General features: G+C 38.8%; 1 protein-coding gene across 10 annotated transcripts in view; it reads right to left on the reverse strand.

Moving 5' to 3' along the window:
- LOC101347554 (COBW domain containing 1-like) overlaps positions 1 to 19,909 on the reverse strand; it is a 40,225-nt gene that overhangs the window by 13,034 nt on the left and 7,282 nt on the right. For 3 of the 10 annotated variants that reach the window (XM_023742641.1, XM_023742640.1, XM_023742645.1), the window contains 6 exons: positions 19,310 to 19,401; positions 14,578 to 14,637; positions 13,337 to 13,374; positions 7,447 to 7,493; positions 5,550 to 5,654; positions 2,695 to 2,739 (listed from right to left, as the gene is read on the reverse strand). In XM_023742641.1, the coding sequence (XP_023598409.1) occupies positions 2,695 to 2,739; positions 5,550 to 5,654; positions 7,447 to 7,493; positions 13,337 to 13,374; positions 14,578 to 14,637; positions 19,310 to 19,401 (387 nt within the window). Of the gene's footprint in view, positions 1 to 2,694; positions 2,740 to 5,549; positions 5,655 to 7,446; positions 7,494 to 13,336; positions 13,375 to 14,577; positions 14,638 to 15,790; positions 15,858 to 19,309; positions 19,402 to 19,909 lie in introns of those variants that run through there. The other 7 variants (XM_023742646.1, XM_004388680.2, XM_004388682.3 and 4 more) reach the window with 7 other exon arrangements.

Here is a 19,909-nt window from a genome sequence, read left to right on the forward strand (position 1 = left end):
ATGGGGGTGGGTGGGTACTCAGCTGCGCCTAGGGGAAGCTGTCGGTGTAATCTTTGCCCCAGTGAGTCTAATGAACAGGGCCAACGGCCAATCCCTGCTCTATGAGTCGCAGATACCATCCAATAGCTCCTTCCTGAATCTAGAACTAACTTCATAAGGTTCACTCAGTGGCACCTTTGACAAACACACACACACACACATATACAAACACACACACACATATACACACACACGCATGCAAGCTCCTCTTTCCTGTGTTTCTGAGCTCAGAGAACAGCACCACACTCAACCCATCTCCTAAGAGTCATGCAGCTTTGCAAATCCTTCTCTAATTAATTCCCAACCCTGTCTCTCGGCATTAAAGACCCCTCGTGATAATTTCTCCACCTCAAACCATACCTCTTCTTCTTCTGCTAGATAACATGCTGCGTCCTAGCCATTCTAGAGACCCTGGGTGGTGCAAACGGTTAATGCACTCGGCTGCTAATTGAAAGGTTGGTGGTTGGAGTCTGCCCAGAAGAGCCTTGGAAGAAAGGCCTGGTGATCTATTTCCAAAAACATCAGCCAGTGAAAACCCTATGGAGCACAGTTCTACTCTGACACACATAAGGTGAGAATCGACTTGACGACAATTGTTTTTCCTCCCCAAACATTTAAAAACATTCATAGGTTCCTGGAATACAAAATCTCTGCACATATTATTCCTTCTGCCTGGAAAGTCTCTCTACTCTGGTCCTGGAAAACCATTCATTCTTCAGGACTCAGGTCAATGGTCGTCTTTCCAGTCAAAATGTCCCCGATTCTCCTTCAAGAAGAGCCAAGTAGTCCCTTCTCTGTCTTCCTGTTCCTGTAGGACCCTGGCGTCTCATATTCCTGTTATCAACTCAAGTCTCACCAAGAAGACAGTGCTACGTGTCATTACTCCTTAGTCTTACAACACTCAAGGGAAGCCTTTGTTTTAAAAAACATGTTTACAGCAGTTTTTACTATTGTCAGGGCCTTTATAACCACAGATTGCTACAGGGATTAAAATAAAATAAAGCTTCCATCAGAGTGATTTCCAACATTGTATTGCGAACCAAATCTCTAGCTGCTAAACTGGGAAGTTCAATCTGCCATGCCTCAAGGAATGCGGGGAAATATTTAATCTAAGAGTCTTGACCCAGTAGTAAGAATTCCACCATGAATGTCTGATCATCACTGAAAAGGACCCTAATCCAACTTCAGTCCTCACAGCAAGGAAGCACTGTTTCAGAGCCCCCTAGATTTTCAGACATACTGGAAATCACAGGTACTGAAGAAACAAAAAGAAAAAAGATTTTGTTCACTTATTCTCATCTATTTTAAGTAACAAAAATTAATCACTGCATGTGAACTTACTATAAACACAACAAACATTAGAACTGTCACATAAACAGCAAAATCATTACATAATAAACTATTCAAGATAAAATCTTGAAGCAGGACATGGATATTTCCAAAATTAAAACCAACATGAAAAAAAGTGAAGCAAGATAAATCTGGGGGGCTTTAAAAAATCAATTGAAGATGTTTGTAAACATGAGCTGAGAAAATGCTATTATGACACAAGCGTGGCTATTTGTGGACATCACTTAGATGCTTGTTTAGTAATTACGTAGTCGTCTGTGTGCCATTTTGTAAAGAAGAGAAAAAGTAACGAGAGAGGAAATGGTCAAGTGCAACGGGAAGAAGGGAGCTGCTGAGGACAGGCTCGTGGGGGAGCGAGGTTACGTGTGAGAGGCAGGTGCACACCGCTGCCTGCTTCTGCTTCCAGAGGCCCTATACCAGGCCAGCCTTCTGGCACCTCGGCCACCAGATAAACGGCTTCCGAGAACGCACACCCGATGAACGCCCCAGCTGCTCTCGTGCACACCAGGCACCGTGGCAGCCTGCCAGCACTCTACTCTCTGCACTCACAGAGCCACTCAAGTGAGGCCTCCACTGCACTCACGGAGTGGGGGGGGGGCCTGCACCAGGAGCCGGGCGGACCTGACGGCCAGCTGCCAGCCTCCAAGCTGGGGCTGCAGGACTGCCAGCTGCCGGGCCACTGTCCCCAAAGACCGTGCTTACCAAATCTCTCTGCACAGAGATGCTCGGTGGAAAACAATTCCAGCTACACAGATGTTTTGAGGTCACATCTATTTTACAAAAACACAACAAGAAGAAAGAAGAACCTACTCGAGGTGGAAAGTGAAATAAAGGAATATATCCAGAACTTAACGTAAAGGTGCCATATATTCTTACATGACGGATTTCTTAGCAACTATGAAACAATAACGTTTTCAAAATACTAAGAAGTCAGTGAAATACCTCAAATTAAGAGAAGATTCCTAAGAGTATACAGTTCTGGACTTCTGTACTAGTCACCTTCTTGAGCAGTTAAAAGCCTTATTTAGCAAAAGTGGTTTTCTTCTCCATTTAGCAAAAGCACAGTTACACAGCGTTATTCTGGACTTGTAGTCTTAGTTACAAGGAGAAGCAAATGTGATAACTAAATATACCACACTCATTTATAAAAAGTATTAAAAACAACCCTTTGGGGTCCCATTTTTACAAAAATGCACCTGCATCTTTCTTATATTTAGAATGAAGCATATTTATAATTACTTAATATTTATTATTAATAATTAATATTATTTAGTATTAATACCAGTAATAGTTTTTTAAAAGTACCTCGATCTTTGTGTCTCTAAAATTTTTCCTAGTCCATTTATTGACCTGAAATAAATAAAAAGATGAGGGAGAAAAGGTAAAATATATTAATTTTTTTGAAAAGCACAGAATGTACATTATTCTAAAGAGAAAAATAAGCATACACAAATATAACTGGAGCTAGGGAAAAAAATTAGAAAAACAAAACTTCTATTTTTTGACAGTTTACTCTTTTCCTTCAAAGCATAAACCAGGTCTTCTCCACTTACACTTTAAGAAAAGCCATTATACAAAAACCTACTGTACAACTGACAGACTAGGAGCCACTATGTGATTTATAAAAAGGCCTTCCCCTTTACCAAATGATTCATAAACAGCCGTTTAATTCTAGTGACACTCAAAATGTCTACTGACAGCCAGCTCTCCCCAGACACACACTGTGGAAATGGCTAGACACACGCTAGAAATAAACCTGGTTCTGAGAGGTTTGGACCTTGGCTTGTCCTCAGTGTTCACACCAACTCCGAGTCGCTCACCCGGGTTCTCCTACAGAACCCCGTCTTCTGTTCCCTAGTTTTTAAAATCCTTTTCAGCGTACCTCACCTATTTATCTTGATATCCTCAATTCCATCCTCTTCAGGGTTACTCGCCCAAGACAGCTGCTACTTGCTCAAGCGTATTCTCATGGGTAAGGCTTCCCACAGAGGATGATTCTGAGGCAAGTCTCTCCCTATTTCTTTCTCCTATATTATAAAATCATTTTGAATATCCTCTATCGCCTGACAGCAATTTTCCCTCAAACACGTTTACCACCTTCTAACTCCCCAAACCTAATTCTGAGTCAGTAGCAAGTCTGAGGAACAACGGAGGGTAGAAAGCCAAAAGGGTGTGTAATCGATCAGACTGCTTCTTCCACAGTCTTTTTCGGCACTCGAGTACAGGCTGGAGCGAGCTGGCTAACAGCCGAGGCTGCCAGGGCTGGAGATTGAGCTTAGGTGCAAAGCCAAGTCGTCATAACCACTCCTTTGACACCAAAAATGTCTGCTAAGTAGATTATGTTCTCCTTTCTAGCAATCACGATGATGCACAGAATTGTGAAAAGGGAAACCCATTTTAGAAGGCCAGGGTCGCAAAGAGTGAAAGAAGTAATCTCCACTTACCACTGTCACCTTCTAGACTTTTCAACAGTACCAGCCATCTTTCTTTCATTTTTTAATCCACTGTAACGTGAAATTACTATATAAGCTAAGAAAAACAAATCTACAATGTAATACTGATAATAATAGCTAACAGAGCACTGAGTATGTGCCAGGCACTGTGCGAAGTCTCCCACCACTGACTCATAAATCACCAAAGCACCTTTATAAGGCAGGCACTATTCCTACTTCACAGACAAGATTTAAAAAGGCTAAGTTCCTACGAACGCAGGGAGAAGCAGACCAAGGACCAGAACCCAAGAAGATTCCAAAGTCCGTGATCTTAAGCAGTACCTGATACTACCTGCCCTCCACAGTATTACAATTTTTTATAGTAAATTTTAAGAATTTTACTATTTAACTAAGACCAAATATACAAAAAATATGAATTTCTTTCTACCACAATCATGAATCACTACAACCAATCTCCGAACAAGCCTTATCTTTATTGACTCAACTTATAACACATATTAGCTGGCACTGACAGATTCAAAATCTGATGTCAGCAGAAGTTATAAACACTAGAAATGGTAAATCTGAGCCATGCTGCACACGGCATTGCGTCCACTGAAGGTGCCTAATGATGACAGCTTTGTAGATGGCACACGTCCGTTTAGGTCTTAACAGAATAGTTGAAAATAAAGGCCCTGAATTGTCATCTCATTTGAAAAGTCTATCTTGGTTTAAAAAGGGAGAGTCTCCAGAACCGTCAGTAAAATGACTGTTGGATCACTTAACATATCTGAGCATCAGCACCGTTCATACTGTCCTGTGTTGACTGTCCGAGGCCACGGACAATGAAGACATTAAAGCGATGAGGCTTCAGAGGAAAGTGAGACCCGCTGAGTCAGGGAAGACTGCACAGAGCAGGTAATTAGATACGTGTATTTTTCAAATGGGCACTACAGAATGGATAAAATTGTTTAAAAAAAAAAAAAAGAGAAGATGAAGGAATTCAGGGATTGCCAGAATGAGAATACATTATGAGTAAATACGGGGTTTTGCAAGCCACTTCCATGGGAGAGTTAAGCTGATCACTGTAGCCATAGTTAGGGGGCTCCACGTGGGCAAAGAGTCAGAGAGAAGATGGGAGGAGGAGGATGGCGTCAGATGGCCTGAACGTCAGTCTACCAGGTCTGAACTATCTTCTGTAAGCAATGGGGAATCATTTTATGTATCAGTATTTGCCTAGCAGTCAGTTAGCTAACAACCAAATATGTAATTCCCTAATGGCACGTGAAAAGGGGCCCTGGTGGTGCAATGGTTAGGCACTCAGCTGCTAACCAAAAGGTCGGCAGTTCAAACCGCTGTAGGAGAAAAGACCTGGCGATCTGCTCCTGTAAAGATTACAGCCTAGGAAATCCTATAGGGCAGTTCTACTCTGTCCTATGGGGTCACTATGAGTTGAAATCAACTGAACAGCACCCAATAACAACAACTTTTTCACTAAAAAAGCTAGTTTCAACAGTATGTACAACATAATCCCATTTTAAAGTAAATTTTATATGAATAAAGACTGAATGTATATAACTCAAAACAGTGGTAATCTCTGAATTGGAGGTCATCTTCTTTGTTTGACTTTCTGTTTGAAGCAGGTCAACCTTAAACCTTTAGTTTCTTGGGCAACAGTCAGGGTAAAAATATTTCATGTAGTACACTTTGGATTTATAGGTACTTAACCCATTCATAATCCTGTACCTAATGGCTGTCCTTAATTGGCTTAAATCTTCTTCTGGAACCAAGTCTGTCTTATTGATGATGATGAGATCTGCCAAAGCAACCTGCCTAAATTGGCAAACAAAGAGCAGAAGTCAAAAGAGAAGCGCTAAGAAATTAAAAACAAATAGAAACACCTCATTCAGGTCAACGTTATCAGTTAGGAACTACAGAACGCTCCGCAGAGTGACTGAGTTTACTTCTAATCCGTGTATCGTTCTTCAGATGGTCAGGATGACTTACAGTCATCACTGTATGAATTCAGATTTCACATTACTCTTTCAGAAAATAGTTACTGAGTGCTCCTACACACAAGGCACTCTGAAGCTACAAAGATAAGCCTCAAAGCATTTACTATCAGAAGGATGGTAGTTTCAACTCATGATTTTCTCTGTTAAGAAATGCATAAAATCCAGAAAGCCAATATGGTAGGAATAAGGATAGTCTAGTTACTCAAATATTCCACTTAATAGTTACTAAAACTTTCGAAGAAATATAGAGAACAAGCTCACTTAACATTATCCCTACATTAAACAGGTTTTTAAAAAGTACAGTTCAGAAATTATTTCAGGATCTCGCACAAATGCCTTCTTTATCACGAGGAATATATACTATTCCTGTAAAACAGTTACACAGAAATAAAATTTAAAGAATCCAGCTGACAGGATGCTGAATAACAAAATAGTTTAACTAGAAGTTCTATTTTCTATTAACAGAATTTTCTGTTAACAGTAAAGCTGAGGATGTTTTACACTTTCCTCAGTTCTTCAGGAATTTTTAATCACTAGACTATTTGCTCCCAACCCTTACGCTACCTGAAGGTACAGCCAATTATTTCAAAGAAGGCAACCAAAATCTCAAAACTAAATTAACTGTAATTCAGTGAAAAAGCGAGTTTCAACAATATGTACAATATAATCCCATTTTAAAGTAAACTGTATATGAATAAAGACTGAATGTATGTATCTCAAAACAGTGATAATCTCTGAACTGGAGGACTTCCATGCTTGACTTTCTTTTTGACTTTTATAATACTTTCCTATCTGGCTTATTTACATTTTCTATAATAAACATGTTTTAAAATAAGGAGACAGGTTACAAAATCACTGAAGTTCATGTACCTTTCCATCCTAACTGTACGCCAAAAGAGGTGTTTTGGCAGGATTAAAAACAAGACAGCACCACACTCGCAACGACAGGGAATCAATGGCTGCTTCCCTCTTTATTATTTACATCTGGATCATCTGCAGCAAATCCCGGGGGCTCACTCTTACACCAGCAGCATATTCAGTAACTGTCATCTCTCCGCCTACCTTCATCCCAGTAGCAAGAATATGCTCAGGATAGGCAAACTAATTTAAATATTTATAAGTCTAAAGATAAAGCAATTAGGAACATAAAACTATTTTTAAAACATACTCTTCTAAATGCCAAGTTGCAAACGATTTCATTATTGGTTTCTCTGTTGTTCTGAATAACAGTGAACAGTTAAATCAAACGAGTTACTGTTAAGGATGGCAGGCAGTGAGCCTGCTCTTCTTTTTTACAATAATCTCCAATCCCAAAGGAATCGTATTGGAACAAGAAATGTTTTAAAATGCTAGCACTTCACAAGCCCCTCACAATTAAGGAACTCCCATGCCCAGTACTTACTTTATGCCTTAATAAAAAATGGTTTTAAATAAAATTTTAGTTACCAGACCATAATGAATTACTAGCAATAATTCAACTGTGGGGGAGAAAAGAATATACATTTTCCTTGCCTACAGTTTTTATACTTCTTAGTTTGCTTTCGATTTCGTATTACTGATTTTCTGTATCCAATTAGCCAGCAATCAATATATACTTTAAATATGAATACCTAGTAGCTTCATTGATAAGACCACCGGCTTTTTCTTCTGCTAAATGCTAAACAAAAACAAAATTTGAGAAAGGTTACTGCGAGGTGACACAAAATCTAATGTCAACACAAAGGATTTTACTCTAGACACCACTTTCTTAGCTCTGATAAAGATTCCAACAAGTTCCATCACTGATACACATATTCAGAACTAACTTTTCTATCTGAAAGCATTTTTTTTTCCCTCTGCAATTTTTTCTCTACATTGAACCTGTGAGGTTTTATTTTCTGCACAAAGGGGAGCCTTTTTCATAAAACCCTTTCCTTGTTCATAGAAAACACAGAAAACTACAGTTCAGATTTTAGGTACTTTCATTTTTACAAAATTGTTCTTCTTCTAAATATTCATCATTACTTATAAAAAAGGAATGGGCACTGAAATTGTACTTTTCTTAAAATCAAATAGACTTCCTCCCTTCTTCATCTCAACTCCCCCGACCCAGAATCTGAAATACACAGTATGAACTCAGTGCTGGGCCCTTCCGATCGCCTAGAAACAAATCAGCCCTAATTCTAGCCTAAAAGAAGTTTAACATTCAGAAATCAACACTCGAGTGATCTGGCCTGTCAGTGCAACTGTTATTTTGCTCACTCTGGACAGGTCAGGCTAGCTCCAAAAAAAATATTTTGACATTGACTAAAAGGCCCATAAAAAGCAGCTCTGGTCACACAGTGGTTAAGTGCTTGGCTGGTAACTGAAAGGTCGGTAGTTGGAACCCACCAGCCACTCGCAGAAGAAAGATGTGGCAGTCTGCTTCTGTAAAGATTACAGCCTCAGAAACCATATGGGGCAGCTCTACTCTGTCCTATTGGGTCGCTATGAGTCAGAATCGACTCAACAGCAATGAGTTTTTGCGTTGAGAGGCCCATGAAGTAATTTTCATCTCTCTGGGAGCAGTTTTTTTTCTTTCCCCCATAATCCTATTTATATCCCTAATGTCATCGATCCCATAAGGTTCTTTTCCAGAAAGTCATGTTTTCACCTTCATCATCACAACCTACAGTAGGTGTTTCCCTGTTACAATAAAAAGCTGCCTACTGCTTGTAGAGGCAAGCTGAAGGATTACAGTGATACGTTTCATATGTGAATCAAACTTTATAGGTACATAATCTCATTTAGCCTTCCTAACGATTGTGAGAAACGGCTGCTCTTCTCATAAGAAGAGAGGAAGAAGCTAAAGCCAAAACCCTCACCAGCACAGGATGCTGTAAGGCCATTTTTTAAAAACTGAAAATGTGCTCAATAGAAGTAAAATAAACCTAATTTTAAAATCTAAGTGAAGGCCTTTTACGTAAAATCAGTCTTGAATACAGCATTATACAAGGGTTAATAACCACATAAGAGCATATATATAAAGATTATCTAAAAATTACTTCTGAGGTTATTTCACCAAATCAGTTTCACAATTCATGGGGGGTAGGGGAGGTAAATCATTAAGGTATTTGGAGAGTCTGGAATCTAACAGCAAGTTGATAAAAATTTTATTTAATTGTCCTCATTAAGTCTATAGACCAAAACCCAAAACCCACTGCCATCGAGTTGATTCCAACTCATAGTGACCCCATAGGGTTTCCAAGGCTGTAATCTTTATGGAAGCAGACTGCCACATCTTCTCCCGTGGAGCCACTGGTGGTTTCGAACCACCAACCTTTTGGTTAGCAGTCAACTACTTTACCCACTGCCCCACCAGGGCTCCTTAAGTCTACAGAGGAAACCCTTTTTCTTCTAAAAGTTTACCAAATTCTATTTTGGGAAAAACAAGACTGAACTAAAACTACTATTTCCACTTTGGGCCCAATCCTTAACTTCAACTGCAGATCCACTATGCAATTATGGAAATCACAGCACTTAGAGAAGGCCGTATCAAAAACTATTCCATGTCAAAAAGCCAAGTTTAGCGTTTTTTTCGTGATTATTCTTAGCCTGAGGCTACAAGAAATCCCATTATGTCCTCCACGCCTAGAGAATTAGGCTGCTACCAGGGCCTGAAATAGTGCCTGCAGTGCAGTGGATTACTTAATATGGTCCTCTTAGCCATGCCTAGTCTCGTAACTCCCTACAAAATGACTGGGAGGGACTATGCAAATAAGGTGCTGTGGCCTACCAAGGGGATTGGACAGCTTGCTAACAATGTAAATAAGATGCATGGCTTGTAGAGGTGGGACCATGCAAATAAGGTGTATGGAACCCTAACAGGAGGACTGGCCATGCCACTAGGCTTAAAATGAGCCATCTCAGAGGCGGAAAAAGGGGACCTCACTACCATCAAGAAAGAAGAGCCGGGAATGGAGTGTGTCCTTTGGACCCAGGGTCCCTGCGTTGAGAACCTCCTAGACCCAGGAGACAGGAGAGAGCTGTAACATCAGAGACAGTGAAAGACGGCAAGAAGTGGTGGAAGAGAAGCAGTGGCAGCAGAATCAGGAGACTGGCGTGAGATTGTGCGGTGGGCTTCCTGCCCCACGCGCGAGATGGCTACTGTGGGTGCGCTCACACACGGAGTGAGGGAATGGAGCGTCTTTGGGCAGGAGGCTTGCTGGCAGAGTAGGGAGCCTCCAGGTTGTTGTCGGCATGAGCTAAAGAGCTTTGTAACACTTGCCTGAGCAGGGCAGAGGCCCAGCTGAGGGCTGAGGGGCCAAGGGGCAGAGAGAGGCACGGCTGGGAGGAGACTGTCCTGACCAAAGAACTGTATCCTGAGTTTTCCTGATCCTGAATTGTAACCTGTTTATTTCCGTAATAGTGAGTATGGTCTGTGAGTTCTGTGTGGCCATTGCAACAGATTATCGAACTCAGCAGAGAAGTAGAGAGTGCTGTGGAGCGATGGCTGGTGTCAGAATTGGAAAAAAGGTTGGAGGATGAAGGTATGTCTGACTTCTGCCTCATAGGAATCAGCCTTGGGCTGATGCTGATGGTGATTCTCTCTCCCTCTTGTGAAGTTAGACGAGGAGGTCTGATGCCACCACCACATAATTTTTACAGTGCCCAACACACAGGCTCCATGAGTGTTTGCTGAAAGTATTCTAGTTAACACCCTGTTGGTGGACATACTAAGCTACCTGTATAAGCATACGAAAAAGAAATTTTTGCAAAATGTTTTAGATTATATATACGCCCAAAGGATTCTCCTTTTAGCTTAGACTGGCTTTTGCTTACATTATCAAAAAGACAAAAATTATTTTGGTACTAACTAATCCAAAATATTCAAAAGGTTAAGGTTCAACCTCCCAACTTAGCCTATCGTAAGAAAACAAAGGAACCCTTTAAAATAACACCATTGTAGATACAACTTCAGGAAGAACTACAGGGTGTCCTTTTCCGCAGAAATAGAGGAACAAGCTGGACAAGCTCGCCAAACAAAACCAAAAACGATCTTAAAACTCACTGGCTAAGAAAGAACACTGTTGTGGACCAAAGTGGAAATAAATCTAGTGCCAAAGATGTCACACGTCATTTAAAAAAAAAGGCAGCTATTTCTTAGAAATAGATTGGTTACAGATCTAAGACTATTTTAGCTTTAAAATAAAGTATTGCATAATGTCAGTCTATTTATTCTTCTGGCCCTTTCCAAGTCAAATTGTTTTTGACTGAATTGTTTCACCAGCTTGTGCAATATAACAGGGGAACCAAAGGGAAAGCTCTGGCTTGACCTTTCCCGTGTAACTTCATTCATTGATTCTCCGGCATTAAATGCTGTCACATTTGTAGACCTGAAGAGAACAGAGTCGGTAGCCTGGGTGTCAAGTCCTGAGTATAGAGAGCTGTCATTTTAAGGTGTCCAATTCTTTGCCCGTGATTAAAAAATGAATATTTCAGATCAGCGGGTGACAATCCCATTAGAGTGATAGCCCATGATATCAATTACCACTTCAGTTTCAATTTGGCTGGCTGGCCGGCCACAGGGTGCCATTTCTCAGCTTTGCCTGTGACGGGCTGGCTCTGTGAAGCATGACACCCTTAAATTGAGGCCCATTATCCAAGTGTCATTACTTCTGCTGCCTCAGAATTCTCTGAATCACAAGCAACTACTGGGGTCAAGCTTGGCAGCAGAGGAATTGGACAGGTGGGCAAATGCTTTATAGAAAGGAAAAGTTATTTCTCTGGCATCCGACTTAGAAAATCTAAAGTTTCCATTATCCTGACGCTGCGTCAGTTTTGTGTAGGTATATTGATTTAATAATTTAAGAGGTTTTATCAAGGCGGCAGGGGGTTAAACGTTTCCTGTGTTTGCATTATTCAGAACGCCACTGTGTTTTTTTCTTTTTTTTGGCCTCCTTCACACTGATAATAGATTCTATTTAATGCCTCTCCACACCCAAATATACATATAAAGTTATTCCTATAATCGTAAAATACATGGACTACTAAAGACTTTGACTTTGGGTATAGCATTTAAACTCTATCACAAAACACACACAAAATGTCCCAGCTGCAATCTATCCCACAGATATCTTAAATTTGGTAATAAATTTACACAGGAGATGGATTCAAACATGCCTATCATAAACATTCAGAATGAAGAATATGACCTTTCGTTTTTTTCCTTTTAGCCACCTCCATAAACATTTTGCTAGAAATATCATTTCAGAACAGTCCTTGAAATTTTTCTGGGTAAAACTGTAGTACTTGGGTTCTTGCTTTGATTCCTAAGAATATTAATAAATTTGGACTTAAAAATCTACAAAGGAATCATCTTCCAAACTTCTCAAATTAAGGTGCTCTATCTCTGAGGGAAGGGGCCCTGGCAGTGCAGTGGTTAAGCACTCAGCCACTAACTGTAAGGTCTGTGCTTTGAACCCACCAGCTGCTCTGCAGGAGAAAGAAACGGCAGTTTGCCTTTGTAAAGATTACAGCCTTGGAAACCCTATGAGGCAGTTCTACTCTGTCCTATAGGGTCACTATGAGTTGGAATCAACTTGACCGTAACAGGTTTATCCCCGAGGGGTTGAAGAGCCAGCGAAGGGCGCTTTGGTAGCCATTTGGTAAACCTGACATATCTTTCTACAGCATAATTTTACTCAAGATTTAGAAAAAAGTAAACTTAAAAAAATTAAATTCAGACTTATTATGGGATAGAATACAAAACCAACATGATTTTTTAAATGTTAAATTTAAACTTTTAAGAAATCATTTTTGTGGGCCCTATCCCTGGATCCCAGGTTGGGGCTGAGGGAAGAGGCGGAAGTTCACACAGTTCTCTGCCCTCAGTGATATTTAAGTTGAAAAAACACTATTTTACTTTATGTGACAACATGCCTTTAAAATCCTTATCAAATACATTTTATAAACTGAAGCCATTTTAAATGCACTTGAGGACCCTGGCAGTTAGAAAAACATTCACAGCAAGAGGCCTCTTAATGGAGTGTTTCTCCTTACTGATCCTATATGTAACGCCTGATTTCTTCAAAATACGGTAAAGCAGTACTTTTTAAAAACTCAATTATCTCCAGCTTGTGTCTGATAGCAGTTTAACAAGAAAAATAAGATCTAAGTTTTGTCAAGGTCAAAGTTCTGTATCAGGCAGGAAGACTTCTCTGGGATAGATCCCAGTAAGGACTTACCCACACTCAATCTTTATCCTGACCCCAATCCTTTTAAGAAAATTCTACAATTTGAAATTGTACCACCACATCAAACAAGAGTAATAGAAAGGAAATATTTACATTAAAAAACTATGCAAAATAATCATTTAAAAACACCCATAAATTTCATCTACTGTTCAGGATACTTTATAAAAAAAACGGTTTTGTTAAAGAAAATTTCAAACAGATACAAAAGAGCCTAATATAATCAATCCCCACGTACCCATCTGCAACCAGACAACTGGCAGCTCACAGCAGCAATCTTTCAACTTACTTTTAATCCATATTTTGAATCCACAACAGTTACGATACCTACAAAGGAATAAACATTTTAATCACCTTTTTTTTAAAAAGGTGATTATTAATATTATTATGCAACCATACCTGAGAATGCAAAGGAATCTATTTCAGTTTGCAAATGCTACTCAATAAAACAAAGGACTGGTTTTTCTCTTGCCAATGCCACAATCTAACTCAATTCCATTAATAAGTCAATGCATTTCAAATATGGACTGAGTGTCTACTGCCAAGCACAGTGTGACGGGACTAGAGAGGATTTAAAACAAACAAACAAACAAAGTTAAGTAAGTGATATATAAATAAATAAGAAAATAAGATTTTCCTGGCCCTTATGAAGTTTACAACCTAAAACACAACACGACAAATGGGATAAATGACATAAGGTTATTTTTAGTTTATTTCCACACAATGCAAAATGAACACTTTTCTTAAATATTAAAATCATTGCTTAGCAAATCTGAGGTGTTTTAGAATATCTCATTTCGAATATTTCTGACTAAATGTTACTCATATGAATGTTTTACATAACATATACCTAAGTTTCCAAACAATCAATTAATTTAACAATCTCCGAATTTACATTCTAAATGATCTTTTCCCAAAGGATAAAAGCAGAATGAGTTTGATGATGTCTAAGGAACTTAACCAACTCCCTGTCACATATATGCGGACCCAATAAGGAGGCCCTTATGTGATGGCTGCATACTACCAGCCTTCAAGGATTCTTCAGCTTCACCCCTTGGTCTATGAAAGAGCTGGTTTAAAGAAAGGTGAAAGCAGAAAGAGAGAGAGAGGGAGGGAACATAGTTACTTAATTAAAAAGTTTCCAAAATGTCTTAAATGAAGTCTACAAATAAGATGGCCCAAAAGTGTTAAGGTAGAAAAAGGCTGGGGTGGGAAGAAGGGGGTTCCTTACTTTACCTTCATGGGAAAATGAAAATAGAAATTTGATCCTCATATTGTCTGGCCAGTTAAAATAACATTATACTAAGTGTGCAAATCAACCAACAAAGGATACTAGGAGCTGAGATTAAGATTTGACATCTAGTTCTACCACGGGCTGGGGCTTTCAAATCTGTATGAACAAAGACTTACTGCAGAATCAAACTACACGAGTTTGCAAAGAATCAATATTATAATATGAACAAAAATGATCTTAACTATAAAAATAAAATTTTACTTGAAAACAAAAGAAAATTAGTTTTTTTAACTTACCATCAAGGTAAATATCACTCCCTAATTCAGCATCAACCCAAAACATAGAAGCCACAGCCCCTGAAAACACATGATAATGTTCCTTCAGTAAAAATATTTTCTTAAACTGAGAAAGATGATTCTCATGAATTATCAAGCAAAGACATATACAAATTAAATACAGGTTTCCAGTCTTCTTATGGGAATTTCAATGACAGTATTTTTCACTATTTACACGCATTTCTTCCTCACTCTCATTTCCTCAAAAAAAAAAAAAAAAAAAAAACCAAGATCGTCTCTTCAACCACATACAAACAAAACAGCAAGCTCCTACTCACGCCGTAACCATCAGCAGCACAGCTGTGTACACAGAAAAGACGGGACTTATTTATTTTTTCTCCTGAATATGACAGTTACTATGGCTCACAAACAATGAACCAGCCCTCTAAAAGAAAAGCAAGACAAAACAGACAATTCCAAAATCACTTGTTAGAAAGAAATTTACTTATAATTTTTGTAGAACAAAAACAACAAGAAATAAATAACAGTGAATTTATGTTAATCGGGGAGAAACAACTCAGGAAAGGAGGGTGAGAATGTAATCAACGTCACCGAATCATACATGAAGAAACTGCTGAATTGATGTATGTTTTGCTGTGTATAAGGAGCCCTAGCTGCACAGTGGTTAAAGTGCTCAGTTGCTAACCAAAAAGTCAGCAGTTTGAACCCACTGGCTGCTCCGCAGGAGAAAGCTGTGGCAGTCTGCTTCCGTAAAGACGACAGCCTTGGAAACCCTATGGGGCGGTTCAACTCTGCCTATAGGGTCGCTAGGAGTCAGAATAGACTCGACGGCAACGGATTTGGGTTTTTTTTTTTTGTTTCCTGTGCATATTCTCAACAACAACAACAAAATGCACACAAAGGAAAAAAAAAGAAATAAAATGACATACTTTATGATATTACTAATAATTGCTTACTCTATTTACTTGGTACTGGTTAAAAATTGGAGGCTGAGGAAAACATATTTCTAAATAAGAAATTAAAACTTGTTTTTGTCAGAAACTGGTTCAGCACACCCTGATTAGTATGCCATAACACATGAAAAAGAAAACTGACAGCAAGGACTTTTTTTTTTTTTTTTTACAAGGAAAGGATTTGATTGTTTAAAGCATCACAGGTCCTGTTAGTGACAGGGCTGTCTGGAAGAATGAAGCATGGGGAAAAACAAGGGTACCTGAACTCATTCCAGTATCTGAAGCTGTCTGCCCACCCCGACGAGATGTGGTCCCCCAAGCGTCACTCTGTGTCAACAATGAAATACCTGTCAGCTGTTTACAGTGATCACTCATGCAAGATATAGCAAGGGCCATGAGATCTAATGGTTTCCTGATACCTATTGATTTTTTCCCAAAAACTTAATAGTTTTCCAATCTGAATGAAATAGGATTTGTGAGTAACAGGGGCTGAATCAATGTCTGTCCTCTTCAAGGAAATTACTTTACCATGACATTCTTCAACTTACAACTGGAGGAAACAATGGAATTGCCAATAAGAATTTTCCTCACTTTCTTGGCTAAAAACATGATTTAATTAATGAGGGGGCAGAAAAAAGTAAATCTACTGTGAATGTTACTACTCCCAACCGTAAGTCATGAAAAAGTATTAATTTTCTTCACTCAGTAAATTACCTAACACCATACATAAACCACTTTATAATTTTTTAAAATTCACTGATTCCTATTCAGGTAAAGAGCTTGTAAGAGCCACAGTTAACAACATTTACCTATTATTACCTTGAACCGTAACAGTGTAGTAGAGGTTTTATTTTACTCTAAATCTGACGCGTATCTTTGGTATTCTGATTACCAGACTGCACAAGAACTATTTAAAACATGGCTGCAAGTGTTTAGCAGGAAGACTAAATACGAGAGAAGGAAGTCCATCAGTGGTTCTCAGTCCGGGCCATCTGGCAATGGCAATGGCAGGCATTTTTGGTTGTCTCAGCTAGTGGCATCTGGTGGGTGGAGACCAGAGATGCTTCTGAAGCTTCTACAATGCATGGGCCAGCCCCTCACAACAAAGAACGATCCAACCCAAAATGCCAGTTGTACCAAGGCTGAGAAACCCTGAGGTAGGTTATAAAATCCCCCTTCTTCGAAACCTAATAAAACTAAAAAGAAAAACCCAGAATTTCATCAGTAGCAACCAAATAGAAAAAGGCGTACAACCTTCTGCCATAAATTTTGAAAACTAACAGTCAAAGAAGAAACAGGAAGTTAAATGTGCTTTATGGTGGCTCCTAACTCTATCCTTACCTCCAACGTGAGGGTGTAGGGCAACAGTTCACAAAATGTTAACACTTGCCAGTGTTGTTGTTTGCCATCAAGTCGACTGCAAGTCAGAGCAACCCTACAGGACAGAGTAGAACTACCCTATGGGGTTTTCCAAGGCTGTAATCTATATGGAAGCACATTGCCAGGGCTTTTCTCCCTTTGAGTTGCTGATGGGTTAGAACTGCCGACCTTTTGGTTGGCCACTGAACGCTTACCCACTCCACCACCGGGGCTCTAGGAGATGCAAATCAAAACCACCATCACATACTACTTCACTCCCCTTAGGATAGCTAAGGAGGCCTGGTGGCGCAGTGGTTAAGTGTCTGGCTGCTAACCAAAAGGTCTGCAGTTTGAATCCACCAGTTGCTCCTTCAAAACTCTATGCGGTGGTTCTACCCTGTCCTATAGGGTCACTATGAGTCGGAATAAACTCGACGGAAACGGGTGAGGATAGCTAAGATCAAAAAAATGGAAAATAACAAATGCTGGCGAGGATGTGGAGAAACTGGAACCCTTATCCACTGCTGGTGGGAATGCAAAATGGTACAGCCACTGTGGAATACAGCCCCGATATAATCAAATACGGACCCTAAGGAAGTTCTAATAAAAGTGTTTCCTAAAGATATTACCTCCTGTCAAGCTGTTTTTCAGGAATGAAAGCAAGAGCAAGACATTCTCCATCATAAAAGGACACAGCCAGTGTGGAGCTCAGAACCTATAGCAGTCATAGGTCCTCACTGAGGAGATTAACAGAGAAAACACTGGGCAAGGAAATCCACCCAGTCAAAAAACACCAGGAGATCATGGACCAACATCTGCAAAGTTCTGAGGAAAAGGAACTGTGACCCAGAAACTCTATGCCTAGCCAAGTGATCCACCAAGTATAAAAACAAGAGACAAAAATTCTCAAGCAATGAAGTGTGCCAGAACTCAGGGAATACAGTACTTAAAACTTGAAACGATTACCTAGCCATGAGATCCAGTCAATCGAATGACTGATCAACTTAGAAATGGAGAAGCCACAGTAAAAGGACTGGTAATGGGCACTAAAGCCATTTAAACATGGAACTAAAGGCATTATGACAGAAGAAAACATTAGAAACCTTCACAGCACAAAGAATACAATCAACAAAAACCAGAGGTGAGAGAAAGTGTAAGTGTTAATTCCCTCATCTTTTATGCCATGGAGTCAACAGATACTACCCTAACAAATGGGAACACGTGGTTTAAAAAAGAACTTCTCCCATTTCTTTGTGCTTTTTGTTTTTTTTCCTTAACTCTCATCTCTTGCACTGATGTGGTATGTATCTGATGCTCAGCCATCCCTTCACTCACCCTTCAGGTTCTCTTTCTTCTGTTAGACTCAAGTACAACTAAACTCATAATTATTAAAAACAGCACAGAGAATGTGCTCCATTTTTATGAAATTATCGCTGTATATTTATATAGCTTTCATAAGTTCATAGAGCAGGGCTTCCCAAGCTTATGCACATATAAAAATCACCTCGAGAGTTTGTTAAAACCCAGACTTCTGGGCTCCACCTTTAGAGACTCTGATTCAGTAGATTTCTTTTGGACCACTATGACCTTTTAATAAATTATCTACTTTATTAGTTTGGCAAATCAGCCCAAAGCCATAGGCCCAGATCAAAAAGAGAAGTAATGGCATGGGTCAGACTCACAGAACGAACACTAAATGTCTTCAAACTAGGAAAAAAGATGCTGCTTAAACAGTATTTGGGGAAAATAAGCAGACTTTATTAGAGTTAGAGTTTAGTAAGAAGGTAGCAGACTTCAACTGTTAGAAACAAGTAGATTTTGTATAGCTTTCAATGGAAAAGTTTCCATGTAATTATTTATAGGTGAAAAATGTCATATGTTCCACATCAGGAAAAACTGTACTCTTTGATATCTTATGAAAGAATTTATTATTTCAATTCAACAATTTTTTTTCAATTTAATATTATGAATTCAAATTTAGTAGTAGAAAAACAAGATGCTAACAATTACTTTAATGGGAATAAGTGTTTCTGAGATTATAATACAAAAGGCTTTAAATACCTCTAGATGATCTTCCCAGGAAGTCAGATTAGAAAATAAACTCTACAGTATAACCAATACTTAGAAGTGGAATATCTCATTTTTTCCCTAAGTTTCCATATTTAAACAACTTTTGTTCTCACCAATGACCCTAAATCAATCAATAAAACATCAAATTCTATTAACAACTAAAAAGTGCTTTTATCATCATTTATTTGCCAAAGAAAATATGACAACCCACTATTTTCCCTATTTTGAACCAAAACATATTTTTAAAATCTAAAGTAAAGCTTTAATACTTATTCTAGATATTTCTCTAATATATTTATTTTTAAATGTTTAAGAATCATATTCAGGTTATTAATAATATAATTTCTTACCAGGATCTGCTAATCCAGTGGTTTCTAGCAATATGTAATCAAATTTCCCCTTCTTCTGCATCAAATTCTCAATAGCTCTAAGGCCACTGTCCCTGGAAAAATATCAAAACATAATACACGGTTGATTACCTGAATATTTTCAAGCGATCATTACAAATGTTCTAAAATATATTCAGTAACTCGAGACAAAATTATCTTTGGGAATGTGAAAATTTAACTTACAAAGCTTCTAACAAAATGCCTGTCCAATATTTACTAATGGGGAGAAAAAGACAGATGCATATGTACTGACAGATAAAAAGAAATCATATATACGATGAATTAATACTATAATTTTATTAAAACTAAAAATGGAGGAAATTTAATCTACTTAACTGAAGTTAGTACCTGTTATTTTAATAGCTTTATGAAGGAAAAAAAAATCCAAAATAATGATAAAATTTCTAAATTACACAACAGATAAGTGGTATCTTGGGTGAAGGGTGAGACAGTACACAGTACAGGGGAAACCAGCACAACTTGTACACAGAAAGGTCATGGAAGCCCCATAGACACATCCAAACTCCCTGAGGGACTGAATTGCTGGGCGGAGGGCTGTGG

Source organism: Trichechus manatus, unplaced genomic scaffold, assembly GCF_000243295.1.
Source record: "Trichechus manatus latirostris isolate Lorelei unplaced genomic scaffold, TriManLat1.0 scaffold00214, whole genome shotgun sequence".
Taxonomy (NCBI): domain Eukaryota; kingdom Metazoa; phylum Chordata; class Mammalia; order Sirenia; family Trichechidae; genus Trichechus; species Trichechus manatus.